Here is a 14,859-nt window from a genome sequence, read left to right as displayed (position 1 = left end):
TCGCCCACAGCGCTTTGAATATTATTATCACAACCGATCACCCATCTCTTCGACGTGCTGAGCTGAAAGCAGGTGTAGCATCAAATCCAGGGTCAATTCACAGCAGCCTCATATACCGGGATAACAACCACATTGCAGAAAAAGCTGGTGATAATGCAATCTAATAATGGGTTCCTAGTCCGTAGTTTTGGAATATGGGCTCGATGCGCCCACAGAGCTTAGGCAGCTGTTTCTCGCGCAATTTCACTGCGGCACACGGCAATTAGATAGTCTGATACCCATCGTATCCTTGGTTAGCGCCCTTCCCTGGTTCGTATTTGGAGCATCTCTATGGGGGTATCTTGTCTTTTCACCAACGGCGACTGTGGTAGATCCAATAATAGCAGCAGGGCCTCTAGCCGAGGGATGACGTTAGTCAACCAGATCCGATAGATCAGATCGAAGAACAAGTCAAGAATCAGATCCTTCCTTACCGGTGTTTCTTGGCAGCGAAAGGAAGGACAAAGATGACGACCACGAGGGGAAGATTGGCTGGGACTTGCCGAAGGCGCGGGGGAAATGAAGCCGAGGAGAGTTGGATGGCGATGTATTGCCATTACGGTACCAGTCACGTCACTCCCATATTGAAGGACAGTTCGATACGTACGCACCGCACTGCCGCCCAATTGGTGCGATTTCCACGTTGCATCATTTGAGCTTCACATACTCTACGGTACTCTACCAGGCCAGCTGGGAAGAGCTGGGCTGTCTCTGGACGGATCAACCGAAAATTTCCACACTAGGCCATAGTACCAGTCAAGATGAACCAGAGCTACAAAGCTCGAAAAGAGGCTTTCGTGTCGAACCTCGAGGGAGGAAGTATTCTAGAGGTTATTGCTGTCACTTTGGTAGCACCAGTGAGTGACCACGCGCCCCCAATTGCTCGACCTCGCCCTGGTTAACATTACCCATCTTTGCCTATCACTAGGCTTCGGTTTTCTTGTGGTCGGTGCTCCAGTCCCGTCTATCCTTCTTTACGCCCTACAGTGCCGCGGCGCTTGTCACCGATTTCTTGCTGAACGTTTTGGCAATTCTCTTTGCAACTACACTCTACTCCTCCACGCCATGGACCCTGAATATCCTTTTAGTATCTCCGGCTCTCCTGCTGCTGGTGACCTCGACGCCGCCCCGCACCCAGCAGAAGGCGAAACCACCTCGTCCATCTACTGTAGCTGACAAGACCTCGAACCATGCGACCGACGATTCCGGATCCCTTCCAATCCATCCCTTTCTCACAACCTACCGCGCTGCAATGATGATTGTCACATGCGTCGCTATATTAGCTGTTGATTTCCCCGTCTTTCCCAGACGGTTCGCCAAGGTGGAAAACTGGGGTACCTCGCTCATGGATTTGGGTGTTGGTTCTTTTGTCTTTTCAGGGGGAGTGGTTTCTGCCCGCTCCTTACTCAAAGGTCGAAAAGACCCCTCTACTAAGCCACCTCTGGTGCAGAGATTGGCCGGCTCCATGCGACATTCAATCCCTCTGCTGGTGCTGGGGTTGATACGATTGTATAGCGTCAAAGGCCTCGATTATGCCGAACATGTGACGGAATACGGTGTCCATTGGAATTTCTTTTTTACATTGGGACTTCTGCCGCCATTTGTGGAGATCTTCGATGGCTTGGCTAACTTTGTCCCCTCGTATGAGCTTCTTGCCCTGGGGGTTGTGACCGTGTATCAGGTGGCACTTGAGTCTACTGATCTGAAGAGCTATATTCTTGTTACCCCGCGCGGCCCAGACCTACTCTCTAAGAACCGCGAGGGGGTTTTCTCCTTCTTGGGATATCTGGCAATATTTCTGGCGGGTCGTGCGGTTGGTGTTCGTATCATTCCACGCGGGACGTCCCCTTCGAAATCGCCGCAGCAAGCTCGAAAGGGCTTGCTTGTAAGCTTAGCGGTCCAGGTAATTGTCTGGACCGGGCTTTTCATATTGAACTCCACGTATGTCTTGGGATATGGGGCCAATATCCCGGTCTCCCGTCGGCTGGCCAACATGCCGTACGTTCTCTGGGTGTCTGCGTTTAATATCGGGCAGCTTTTCATGTTCTGCGCTCTAGAGACGATGTTCTTTCCCTTTGTCTACCGGGCATCCGGGAAAAGCGGGGAAGCAGAAAGGATGTCCTTCGCAACCAGTCGCATTATGACTGCGTATAACAAGAATGGACTGGCAGTCTTCCTAGTGGCGAACCTCTTGACAGGCACGGTTAACCTGAGCGTTCCTACGCTTGATGTCAGTCTCCCACAAAGTATGGCAATTCTTATTGCATACGCCGCCATCACCACCAGTATTGCCCTGGGGATGCTAAAGGCGAACATCAAGCTGGTCCTATGAAAGAGTTCATATGGGTGTAATTAGATTAGTGTATAATATAAAGTCACCATAGATCAGATATGGGGAATATCTGGGGAAGTAAGTTGAACCGAGGCTTATCAGGTGACTCCCCCCACAAGTAGACTGCACTCTCCAATGTTTCACTTCGCATATCTCTTACTCGACTAGAGCCTATGCAATGGGTGCCAACAATGACAAACCTCAGTTCTTTCACTATCCCGAAGTCCGCCAAGGGCCGTCCGTTCCGTATCAAAATGAGGACCAGTTGATTCCCGTCCTTCGCGGCACTCCTTTAGCTATTGGTGCTTCCCTGTAAGCCTGGAGCTCTGGACAACCTTAACCATGAAATCCGGTGAATCCACTGACATTTTGCTCTCTGTCTCATTCCAGTATTCATTCCGTGGGCTTTATCCAAAGCTATTTCTGGCGTAATGCCGGCTTTGATGTCGTTCGCCAAGTTCCACATCTCCAACAGTATTCCGCCCGCTACGACCCCACGGTAATTCCTATCGTCGATTCCAAGTCCTCGTCTCCCGCCGAGCTCCCGGTGCCTAGGGAAAGGCGTAAAGGCCCAACTGGGTACTACACCTCTGCCGATTACCATACCCTCTACAAGTCGGGAGAACTGACTCCGATCGCTGTCGCCGAAGCTCTCCTACCCCTGATCCGTCGCGATGCGAAGCCACCGGGCAGACACTCAATTGCGTTCTTAGAGACGCAAGTGGACAGAGTCCGCGCGGCTGCAGAGGCCTCCACAAAGAGATACAAGGATGGAACCCCCCTGGGTCCCTTAGATGGCGTGCCCGTGGCGATCAAAGACGAAGTACATATCGAAGGATATCGGCGAACGCTCGGGACCACGTTGGACTTCAAGGACGGATATGACGGCACGTCTTGGTGTGTCAGGAAATGGGAAGAGGCTGGGGCCATCATAATCGGCAAGACAACCATGCATGAGCTTGGTCTCGGTGAGCATTCCAATCGTCTGGACCAATGCCAAACTGCTGACGGACACTCCCCGGAATAGACACCAACAATAACAATCCCAACTATGGCACTCCCCGGAACCCCAACAATCGTAACTACTACTGCGGAGGTTCCTCGGGCGGATCCGGATACGCCGTGAGTGCGGGTCTGGTGCCCATTGCCCTGGGTGCAGACGGCGGCGGTTCGATCCGCATTCCATCCTCGTTCTGTGGCGTCTGGGGTCTAAAAACATCCCACGGCCGTATCAGTGCCAGTCCGACCGTGTCCCTTGCCTCGACGGTGGGTGTGTTAGGGCCCATCGCAGCCAGCATCGATGACCTTGCTCTCGCGTACCGCGTGATGGGCGCTCCGCCCCCCGCCGACGAGGATCCCATGTCAGCCATGTTTCCGAGCCCTCTAGCCGGTGTTTCATCTTCCGAACCCCATCGGCCCAGGAATAACAAGACCATCGGTGTCGTTCGCGAGTGGATCGACCGAGCCGAACCTGCCGTTCGCACGGTCTTTGACAGGGCAATCGAGTTCTACCGCCAGCAACGGCAGTACACTGTCATTGACATCGACATCCCCTACCTCCCCGAAGGTCAGCGCGCCCATGTCCTAACCATCATGTCCGAGATCGCCTCGGGGGTATCCCCGCACCAGATCCGCCATCTCACTGCCCCCAACAAGGTTCTCGTCTCGGTGGGCATGTGGCAGATCACAGGCCAGGACTTCCTCGCTGCCCAGCGGCTCCGGAGTCTCCTCATGTGCCATCTGGCCCATCTCTTCCAGACTCATCCGGGTCTTTTGATTCTCACCCCAACCACGCCGATCCCCGGCTGGAAGATCGGCGGCGATGCGGACCTCTCGCGCGGCCTCTCGGACGGGAAGTCTTCTGTCCGCAATATGGAGTATGTATGGCTGGCGAATTTCACCGGCTGTCCTGCCATCAGCTGTCCCGCCGGATATGCGCAGGACGGCAACCGGGTGCCTATTGGCGTGATGGCCATGGGCGAATGGGGTACGGAGGAGGATTTGATTGCTTTTGCTAGAGATGGAGAAGCAATCTTGGATCTGCCGGAAAATCAGCCCTCCGTCGCCAACCAGTCGGAGCAATCATCTGGCTTGAACGTTCCACAGGGCGAAGACTCCCGGTGGGAAGATGTTATTGCAAAGGCAATGCCGTAGGCTCGCTCAAACGACCGACAATAGTGGCCCAGTACTGTCTTTTCGAATGCCAATGCTCTAGGCGTCCCTACTTTCCATGGGAACTTGGGTATCACTGTCATTCACGAATACGGTTTTCTTCTTTCCCCCTTGATCTGTCGTGCCTTTCCTGGTTCTCGATAGTTTTACATATAATGCGGACCGCAACTAGTATAATAATACTTCGCCATTCAACCACGTAAGCCAAAATAATTCATGACATGAAACGATCGACTGCCTTTCCACCAGGCATAGTTTGAGAAAGCTTGATCGACAGATGTTCAGTCAAGAGAGCCGCCATGCCCCCAAAGCATGAATCAAAATAGAGTATGCAAAATGAAGCCAAAAAAAGGCACTCCGTTATATCAGAATGCTCGTACCACCGCCCTGGGCCATCCTAAAGTCGCATCCCAAGTTTGCTCTCTTGGCGGCCTGCCGTATTTGACTTAGGATCCGTAGCTGTGTATAGACCGAATGTTGCATATCATCCTTCACATGGATGATATGGACTGTCAGGCCTTTCAAAGGGTTTTCTTCTGCTGGCGGAGAAGGCGGCTTGGGAAGAATCGCCGCAGCCCGCGTAGCCTGTAAATGAGTCCCACTGGTCTTCGTTTCAGTTGATTCATTGTTTGAGGTGGATGGTGATGCCATCAAGAATCCTTCTGAACTCCCATCGCTCTCCGAGCGTTTACGTTTCCGTTCTGGTCTGGATTTCTCATTCTCGACATAGTTGGCCAAGACCTTTAACTCTGCCACCAAGTGTCGTGGGCAAAGATGGCCGTATAAGGCCTCGTCAGGAACTGAATCATCAAGTGAGCACTCGATGAAAATAGCACGCAAATTGCCGGACACAAATTTCGGTGCGGCCGACGACCACACACGTTGGTTACGCGGTTCAAGTGAAACCGTGTCTGGCTCAACGTCACCAAAAATGATGATTTCTTTCCCTGACTTGTTCTCGCGAATGAAAAACGCAGAGCTGCCAACCGTCGCAGAGCCATCCCCGTGTCTAGGAGAGGGTGCTGGAGTAATTTTCTCGGAAGTGAACCTGGCAGGTTCCTATTCAGTCAGTTCACCAATGCGTTGGGGGCGGTTGATCTTACGTTGATTGCAAACCCGATGCTGGAGCTGGCGATTCCTTTTCCAACAGCGAATGACGGCGCATGTCGGGCTTGCACCTTCCATGGCTAACAGCAAAACATCGAGCCGTTAATCCAGCACAGATCTCGACGTAATCATTCTCATCATCATGGCCTTTGGACGAACTACCGCTGTCAGACAGGCGTTGTAAGGCAATGAGGCCTGCTCCATTATTCTCATTAGTAAGATTGGGCCACAATACTCCGTTGAACACGTGGGTTTTCAAAGCATCGATAACCGATGGTAAAGCAGCCACAGGTTTGGGGCCTCTGGAGAGCTCTAGAATTGCAGAGTTTATAACAAGCCCCGAGATATGGTCAAAGTGAGGGTGCGTGATTAGAATGCGTCCAATAATCTCTCGCAAAATGTGCGCTGCGTTCGCGCTGTGGTTGTCGGAAGGAAAATCGACACCGGAAAATGGTGAAAAGTGAAGATTATCTTCCAGAGTAGACCTTATTCCACTTAAAAAGGTACCGGCATCGACTGCAACTACTGAGTCGCGTTGCCATTTCGTTGCTGTTGAGCGAACCAATAGCCCCATGGTATTGTCTTCAAATGGACCCCCAGACGCTCCCTTTTGAGACATGTCAGCCACAGAGTTTCAAATAGCAGTTTCCGAAAATCGACAGACGCTGGTTGGCTGAAGACGCCGAACAGCCAACCTTTGTGCATACGGATTCAGAAACATGGGGAATAACGGGAGGATACATGATAAAACCCATATGGAAAGGAACGCAGCAAGTCTAACAAGAGTGTAGGAGAACGCGACCAGCTCAAACCTACCAAGATAATCACCTCCATGTCCCAAGTTTTTTTAGTTGGATCTGCTAGTGTCTTCAAAGTTGATAACCGGTCAGTCTTTATTTCCGTCTCCCCATGCCATGACCTAGGTTTTCTAGGTAGATTCATCTTGTGGGTTGATACAGGCAAGGCAGCCTGTCGGACAACTCGTCGGTTAGAGACCCGGAATTCTTTGTTCAGCTGGAAAATAGAGTATATTACTGTCTCCCTGTCGCGTAAGCAATCTTCTAATAAGAGATGTCTCGTATGAGGTATAGGATACTGGGATAGTTGGATAGCTGGATACTGGAATACTTGCGGGAATCAATGGGATGGTTTGCACCTCTCTTCTTAAGCAGATCTTGTGGCACCTTCCCTTAGAACAACAGCTATATTTTTTACTCCGTTCCCTGTCTATCACAGGGAGGGAAAGAACACCAGAGCAGGTAGGGCCCAAAGAAGGTACGACTGTCACACATTGTCAAAGGACGGCACGATCAGTGTATAAGCAGGGCAAGTGATTGATTGCTTGGACCCTACAGAAGAAGCGGCTGGGCACAGGGAGCAGAAGCGGTCTTACCCTGGAAACTTTCTCTTTTGTGTCACCACAGAAAAAAAAAATCAACGAGGATTGTCGAGAAGAATCGGAATTCTAGAATCAATGGAAGGTGTGGATCAGATGTGTTGATGAATACTGAAACAAGACATTTGGATCCCCCCAGGATTCAAACAAGTTCCCATAATATATTTTAATATGAAAAGAAGATATTTCTGGGCCCCTGCACAGTATAAAACTTTCACTTACGCATGCATTTATTCATTCAGCCATTCATTCGCGCAGATTTGTCCAGCGCAACTATATGGAGGTGGCGCAGCCAGTGGCGATGGTAGTTGAAGCAAGGGTCCTTTTTTCTTATTTTTATTGCTTTTGTAAGAAAAGTGCAGAGTAAAGAATCAATCTAGGAAACAACAGCAGAGAACCAAATATGAATATGAATTATGAATCTCTCAGAGAGGAAAGATGGATAAACAGCGAACAAAGGAACTCAGTTACCTGCTTATCAGCAAGATCTAACAGGATCGCGCTAGTTATATTAACTAACGGGGGCAAAGTAGGTAAGCACCAAGTAAGCCACCAATATGTACTGTAGAAAGACAAGACAAGAAACCTTGAACAACTCGAGACCGTCGAACCGAAAGAACAAAAGAAGCAGACAGACAAAGAAACCTTCCGCCAGTGTGGGGAAAAGCAGTTAGACGCTGCGGGAAAAAACGTCATGATCTTCCTATCATTCCACTTTCCCCCGCGGTTGGATTCTCCGACGAAACTCAACAAAAAGACCTCACTTATGGAAGAAATGAGCACGTTCTTGTGTACAGTCAACTTCGGTCGTCATGATTGAAAAGAAGCATCCGGAATTGATCACAATGAGATGGCTGGTGCAACGTGATACAATGGCTGGTTACTCCCATAGGTACTAAGTAGGTAGTAGGAAGGAATAGGAACTGACAGAACCTAGTATTCTAAACCCTGGCATGGTCCTCGTTTTAGTGTCCCGAATCCATATCGTCAATATTTACTTTCCTCTCACGAACGGTCACTGGACGTGGAGGAATCATTATACAGATGTTGTCCTGTTGGCTGTATAAGTCTACTGGGAGTCGGAAACAAACAATATCGTCTGCAAAGGATATAAGAAAGCAGTGTGATTTGAGGAACCAAAAATGACATATGGATCACGGGTGGAGGGAAGGATATGATTTATTATCAAATATGAACGACCTAAACCTTACCATACAAGATTTACATAGGCTCAATACTTTTAGGTTCGATAATTAAATATACCACTGGCCAGGACCATCAGAAAGCGGTATAAATCATGAGGCATGGACCGAAGCTTCAACTAGCAGATAAGTAAATATACAGATGTTAATGTAGGAGCAAGCGCAACTCAAATACCGTGGGCAAGTCCTGATAAAGCATGGTCATACTCATTCTGCATTGAAAACAATATAGATGGAAAGAAACGCATGCATGGTATTAATCCTTAGCATAGAAAGGGATATCAATCGTTGAGGCTTCCAGACTCGGGTTTTCACTCTGGAATGCGCCATTTTCCAAACGCCATGAAGTTCGAATCGATGTGTTGCTGGGATATTGAAGACCGCAGAGGGGTATATCAGTCGCCCTCTGGTCAAACTGTAAAAGAGGGGGAGACAATAAACAAACAAAACAAAAACCTGTCCCTATATACGTAAAGCGTGATATCGCTGCCACTCCCTTGTGGCATAGCCCATGAAAGTTCAACCGCAAAAGTCCGCACGTTAGAACGCCCACCCAAGCCGCTAAAATCGATGACAAATGGTATCAACATGCTTGAAGGCTTGGTGGCCTAAAAACAGAAACATAACAGATAAGCCTCCCAAAGAGCCGAAATGAGTCAAGAGAAAGGAGATGTTGGAATGCACGAGCAACTCAGTGATGCTCATCCGTTCTACTTTCGTCATGGTTGCCAACGGCTACATCATAGCTAGGTATAGGCGGTTGGTCTTGCGCCGACATATCCTCGCTACCCTGCCGGCTACCATCCGGACTCGAATATTCTGGTGGCGGCCCCTGGTCGACATCTTGTGTATTCAACAATGGGGCCTGCTCCCCGTCCCCACCATTTGGCCGGCTAGAGCCTTCTCCGGAATCTTCGTTTGAAGAAACATGGGCGAGTTGTGCGAGAGATATATCGGTCGGGGAGTGAACTGGGCCAGGACTGGCGGACGGCGCAATCCGAAGGGTTGAGCTTGTCCGTGCGTTACCGGCATCCTGATAAACTCGGTGGGAAATCTGAGCAGCGCTTTCCCGACCAGACTCAAGAAGAATACTACCTTGCTCACTCCCATATGGCGGCGGAGGGGCTAGACTGCCAGTCATTGGTGCAAGACCCCATTTCTTGACATTCGCTTCGATAAACACAAATCCCATTTGACCAAAGTTAACGTGCACGGTGCAGGGTCCGTTCGCACCGACTGTGGGGAAGAAATTCTGAGCCTTCTGCCCATGGACAGCATCCTCTAGTTTCTTTCCATTGCGAGTGAAGAAAATTGTACCCGAGCGAGGTCGGTATCCGATTCCAAGTACATCTCCCTGGGTAAGCTGCGGGCCATAAGGTGAGGATAAGAACGGTTGGTTGTATCTCCGATGACCCGTAGATTGATAGGCAACAGATGTTTTGTGGAAACCTGCAGGGGGAGAAGAAAGGAAATTAACGATTTGGCAAGTCAACAACAACCAACCCATCCAAACACCGGACATACCTGGTAACCTGAATAGAGGATAAGGCTTCGTCGTCATACCGATACTTATAAGGGTCGATTCAGGCTTATCAAATATCTTCGCTTCCCAGTAGTAAACGTCGTTCTGCTTTGGAACTGGCAAATTGGTTTGAACGCTGCATTCAGAATCGTAAAACTCGATCTCCGTCCGGCCCTCAACAAAGCAGTTGGCAATCTCCAATTCCGGTTGAAACTCCCAGGCCGACACGCCCTTCTCCTGGATCGCCAGGAATTGTGATAGTGATATATCGGTTTGCATCGACTCGGGCGGGTTGGCCTCGATGAATGCTAGATATTGCAAGTTAATGATCATCAAATCAATACTCCAAGACTCTTAATCCCATATTCCCAACAGCTAGCTGGTAGCTCACCTTTGGCCCTCAAATACTCCGACCGCGACAGATCATCCATAGTTTCCAAGGCTTCCGACTCTTCCCGCAAAAAGGCCTGCTCATCGTCAAACTCACCCGGCCGCCCAATGCGATCCAGGATGATTCTCCCACGGCGAGTATATTTAAAAAAGAAGAAAACCGCTAGGACAACCACCGCGACTGCCGCCGAGCCAAAAGCAGAGAGAACACCGATCAAAATCCCCTTGCCGGTCGAGTTGCCACTGACCCGGGCCAGACCGCCATCTTGATTCTGGGCTGACATTGACAATAGAACTTGTTCAATATTAGAGGCAACCAGTTCAGGATCGGCGACGGGGTGCGCGGGTTCTACGGTCGGCTTCCCCGACGAAGTGCTTATCAGGGAAGTGGTGAGGGTCGAGGGAGCATCCCACAGGGCATCAGGCCCCGATGCCTCAGGTCCCCGCATCGTTCATTGACTGTATTCAAAGCGTGACGTCGGTAAATCCACTATCTATCGGTGTATGGATTACGTGGAAACGGGAAAGGACAGACAGGATGAAAAGACCGCAACGGAGAAGAGAGATGGGAGTGCAAAGGAGAAGGAAGAGTGGGCGATGATAAAAGAAGATGGGAGAGAAGGGAGAGTTGGGCGAGGGAGAACGTGTAAATGACGGGACGAGACGGGACGAAACAGTACCTACGTATCAGTTTCATGTGGAGAGGCGCAGCGGCGGGACTTCCGCGTTCAGATACTAGAAAGGAGCAAATGCAAGCTTGTCAAAATTTGAGTCACTGTCATGGGTAGAATTGGGTTGCCTGCAAATTTTGGAAATAAGAGTTCCACATCCTAGATAGCTCTGGCTATGAAATGAATATTATTCCCCCTTTATATGTGCCTGACTGCCGGGTGTCCGACAATCAGATGATGCTGGTGGTGACGATTGCGATGACGAAAGGGCGGCATCCAGACTGCCTATCCGGGCAACGTTGATACACAATACTGTACAAACCAGTACAATACCCAACAAGTACCTCATACTGCCTAGTTAGGTAAAGAGTCTACTCTTCTATCCCAGGCTGCCTTGTAATCCATCCCAGTTTCCTTTTCATCCTCCTTTGCGCCTCCTTGCTTCCTTTATAGAATTTGTTTTTATCGAATCTTTTTTTTTTGCTGTCTTCATTTATAACTCGTTATAAATCAAGTATATGCCTGATCGTACATCGTGAAAAATGGGTGTCCGCCGCTGTGTGCCTTCAACTATTCTCCGTCCCGAAGACATCTGCGATATCCGCATTACCACTACTGGCAATGAATTCGATAAATATCCAGGTATGGCTGGAACTCAACCCCCTTGATTTATTTCCTTCTTTCTGCGTGGATTCATACAACCTTGCTGGGGAAAGACTCCAGAAGTTAACCACCACGGTTGGTCTCAGCCAAGTCCCATGCGCGCAAGACAGCGCTGAAGCTCGAGGAATCCGCTGGCCTTATTTACCTCGCCGGCCAACCCACAATCAATTGGGGTGATTCGGACCAACCGCGAACATTTCGCCAGAGGCGATACTTCTACTATATCACTGGAGTAGACGAAGCCGATTGCTACGTGACCTACGATATCCAAAATGACCTCTTGACACTCTACGTTCCGGACTTTGACCTGCATCGCGCAATATGGATGGGGCCGACCCTGACAGTGGAGGAGGCACAACAACGTTACGATGTGGACCGCGTTCGTTATTATGCGTCCTTACCAGGCGATATCCAGGCATGGGCCAACAAGTATAACGACTCCAGCCCTATCTACATCCTCCATGATACCCAGAAGCCCAACATACCAACCAACAAGAACCTCCGCTTAGATGATGCACGACTGCTTCCTGCGATGAATCTGGCCCGGATGGTCAAAGACGAATACGAGATTCGGATGATTCGTCATGCTAACCGGATATCTGGGCTGGCGCATCGCAAGATCCTAGAGGACATACACCTAATGAGCAATGAGACGGAGATCGAGGGCTCGTTCTTGGACACGTGTGTATCACACGGCGCAAAGCATCAGTCTTATGAAATAATTGCCGGCTCTGGGGAAAATGCAGCCGTCCTGCATTACGTGAAGAATGACGATCCCCTCGAAGGAAGACAGCTGGTCTGTCTGGACGCGGGTGCAGAGTGGAATTGCTATGCCAGTGACGTGACCCGAACGATTCCCCTGGGACGAGATTGGCCCAGTGAGCGCGCCAGAGACATCTACCACATAGTAGAGGATATACAAGAGCAGTGTATAAGATTTGCACTCGTGGGCCGGAGCTTTTCCATGCTACAGCAAATGGCCAGATTCTACACAGTGAAAGGACTATGGCGACTGGGGATTCTACAAGGTGGCAATTTAGATGAAATCTGCAAATCGGGGGCGGCCAGTGTCTTCTTTCCTCATGGACTAGGTCATCATGTGGGACTGGAAGTCCACGATGTGACTGCAAAATCCAACACGGCGCTAGACCAGAGTACCATATGCCTAGGCGGCTTTGGCTCTGTGCCTGCCGATTACAGCCAAGAGGAAAACATGCATTCGAATTCCGAGGCGTTTGAGGACGGAATGGTGATCACTGTTGAACCTGGGATCTACTTTTCCCGACTGGCTCTGGAGAATGCATGCAAGCAGCCGTTGGCGAGGTACATTAATTTCGAAGAAGCAGAAAAGTATATCTCCGTGGGAGGTGTACGTATTGAAGACGACATCTTGATTACTCGCGATGGACCCGAAAACCTGACCACGGCACCAAAGGGGGAGGAAATGATGGAGATCATCCGTCGCGGGTTCGACAGTACTTAATAATCAATTCTGCTCCAGTAGAACCTCATGTCATGAATACACGCGGTATCCACATTATCCAGTATAAATAACACTGACAATATTGCTAAAGCATAATTCGGATACAGACATAGTGTTCTTGAGTATGTTTACGTGACCTTTTATAGTTTGGCACAGTGAAGAAATCTCTCGAAATAACCGCATAGCTTGACGCATAGTTAAATAGAGTGAAAATATACCCAGATCCCCATACCCTGTCCCTAGACTTTTTTGAAACAGAAACGAAGATCCTTCTCACAGAAACATCTATTGAAAACACGTATTTAAACCAAATCTAGTCAGAATATAATACACCAAGGTAGTCACGGACTGGGCATCTATTTGGAGATCTCAACACCACCAGTGGCGCCCAAGACACGCTTGATGTCACCGTAAATGGCGAACTGACCGGCGGTCAAAGTACCAACCATGAACAGACGAGCACCAATACCGGCATAGCTGCCACGGAAGCCAAGCTCCTTGCCGATCTTGATCAGACGAGAGACGGTGCCCTCACCAGGCTCACCAGGGGTCTTGTTGATCTTGGAGAGCATGGTGTCAGCGGGCTGGGAGACAAGGGCAGCAGCAAAACCAGCAATGAGACCAGAGCCAAGGTTGATAGCGGTCTTGGAGCCGTCGGTGAGGGTGTCCTTGTCAAAATTGCGGTAGATGGCCTCAGAGACCTTCTCGAAAACGACGAACTTGGCCATGGTGTAGGGGACCCTGACAAATGCAAGTTAGAGATTGAAAAATCCGGCCTGGATATCGGACAGAACTTACTGCTTGAAGAGAATGGGACCGAATCCAGAGTAGAAAGCACCGACACCCTCGTTCTTGAGGATCTTACCGAAACCGCTCATGAGACCGGTAGCGAAGGTTGGCTGAGAGACGAGACGGATACGGGTGGCTTCCAGAGGGCAAAGGGCGATATCAGCGAAGAATTCGGCGGCAGCAGAAGAGGCGAGGTAGACAGCGGTTCTGTTGTTAGAGGCGGTCTCGAGGCCGAGGTTGTTGATGCACTGCTGCTTGAAGAATTCATAACCACCGAACTTGAAAGCACCCTGGAGGAAGTAACCGGCAGCGGTAGGACCGAAACCAGTCAGGAGAGCGCCAGCACCCTCGTTGGCAATGACCTGCCTGAATCCGCCGATCATACCACGGTTATAGGTGGCGGGATCAAGCTGGATTCTGGTCTTCACGCTGAACGATAAAAGAACGAGTCAGCAAAACGGGACTGTGGGCGACATTTTAGAGGTGCGCGAGCGGAACCATGCGCGTTCGAGAATACAGACGTAGAAAAGGCCAGACGACTTACACATCGACAGGAGTGAGAGCGCCGTGAGTGACGGAGCAGCAGACAGCACCAGCGAAGGCGAATCTGGAATAGAGCTGGAGACCGCTGAGCTGGGGAGTAGCAGCAGCGGCAGGCTTAGGGGCCTCCGCAGGAGGAGTGTTCGTGGCGGACATTATTAGAGTGTGTATATATGCTTCAAACACTAAGAAAGGAAGAAGGGGGTAGGATGGAGAGGAGAGTGGGGGGTATTGGGGGGTGGAAGAGTGAAGCAATTGAAGCTTTGCAGAGTTTGGGATAGAAAGAAAATGAGGATTTGAAAGGGATGGCTCGGCATAAGTGGCACTAGCCGCACCGAACCCGAAAACTTTTCGCGGCCAATGCGGGTGACTTGGCTTGCCACCGACATCTCCGATTGTCCGCAAGAACCTCAGGAGAGTTTATAGGACAACGTGTCTGAAAAGAATGAAGTGTTTGGTCTTCCATGGTCACAGAAACCCTCCAATCTAGTTCTTAGATTTCCATAATGTGTACGGAGTATTTTCCCTTCTATAGACATACGATATGTGTCTT

General features: G+C 49.9%; 6 protein-coding genes across 6 annotated transcripts; 3 read left to right on the top strand and 3 right to left on the bottom strand.

The window, feature by feature from the left end:
* Positions 1 to 800: 800 nt before the first annotated feature.
* Positions 801 to 2,371, top strand: gwt1 (putative GPI anchor biosynthesis protein Gwt1; the record flags this gene model as incomplete). Its single annotated transcript, XM_033565195.1, has 2 exons — positions 801 to 896; positions 968 to 2,371. 2 exons carry the CDS (start codon positions 801 to 803, stop codon positions 2,369 to 2,371), a joined length of 1,500 nt encoding a protein of 499 aa, XP_033430952.1.
* A 178-nt stretch (positions 2,372 to 2,549) lies between these two features.
* ATNIH1004_000480 (amidase) lies at positions 2,550 to 4,525 on the top strand (the record flags this gene model as incomplete). Its single annotated transcript, XM_033565194.1, has 3 exons — positions 2,550 to 2,683; positions 2,762 to 3,339; positions 3,399 to 4,525. 3 exons carry the CDS (start codon positions 2,550 to 2,552, stop codon positions 4,523 to 4,525), a joined length of 1,839 nt encoding a protein of 612 aa, XP_033430951.1.
* Positions 4,526 to 4,903: 378 nt separating this feature from the next.
* Positions 4,904 to 6,371, bottom strand: pdeA (3',5'-cyclic-nucleotide phosphodiesterase PDE1; the record flags this gene model as incomplete). Its single annotated transcript, XM_033565193.1, has 3 exons — positions 4,904 to 5,591; positions 5,647 to 6,257; positions 6,315 to 6,371. 3 exons carry the CDS (start codon positions 6,369 to 6,371, stop codon positions 4,904 to 4,906), a joined length of 1,356 nt encoding a protein of 451 aa, XP_033430950.1.
* A 2,568-nt stretch (positions 6,372 to 8,939) lies between these two features.
* Positions 8,940 to 10,609, bottom strand: SSH4 (SSH4 family protein; the record flags this gene model as incomplete). Its single annotated transcript, XM_033565192.1, has 3 exons — positions 8,940 to 9,697; positions 9,773 to 10,078; positions 10,162 to 10,609. 3 exons carry the CDS (start codon positions 10,607 to 10,609, stop codon positions 8,940 to 8,942), a joined length of 1,512 nt encoding a protein of 503 aa, XP_033430949.1.
* Positions 10,610 to 11,373: 764 nt separating this feature from the next.
* Positions 11,374 to 12,977, top strand: ATNIH1004_000477 (aminopeptidase P family protein; the record flags this gene model as incomplete). Its single annotated transcript, XM_033565191.1, has 2 exons — positions 11,374 to 11,473; positions 11,581 to 12,977. 2 exons carry the CDS (start codon positions 11,374 to 11,376, stop codon positions 12,975 to 12,977), a joined length of 1,497 nt encoding a protein of 498 aa, XP_033430948.1.
* A 356-nt stretch (positions 12,978 to 13,333) lies between these two features.
* On the bottom strand, positions 13,334 to 14,462 carry MIR1_1 (putative mitochondrial phosphate carrier protein (Mir1); the record flags this gene model as incomplete). Its single annotated transcript, XM_033565190.1, has 3 exons — positions 13,334 to 13,718; positions 13,776 to 14,195; positions 14,311 to 14,462. The coding sequence occupies 3 exons, from the start codon at positions 14,460 to 14,462 to the stop codon at positions 13,334 to 13,336; spliced, it is 957 nt and encodes a 318-aa protein (XP_033430947.1).
* Between the last annotated feature and the right edge of the window lie 397 nt (positions 14,463 to 14,859).

This window comes from Aspergillus tanneri (assembly GCF_003426965.1).
Source record: "Aspergillus tanneri strain NIH1004 chromosome Unknown AapTan_2_pilon_pilon_pilon, whole genome shotgun sequence".
NCBI lineage: Eukaryota > Fungi > Ascomycota > Eurotiomycetes > Eurotiales > Aspergillaceae > Aspergillus > Aspergillus tanneri.
Note: the sequence above shows the minus strand (reverse complement) of the source record. Positions and strands in the feature narration are given on the sequence as shown.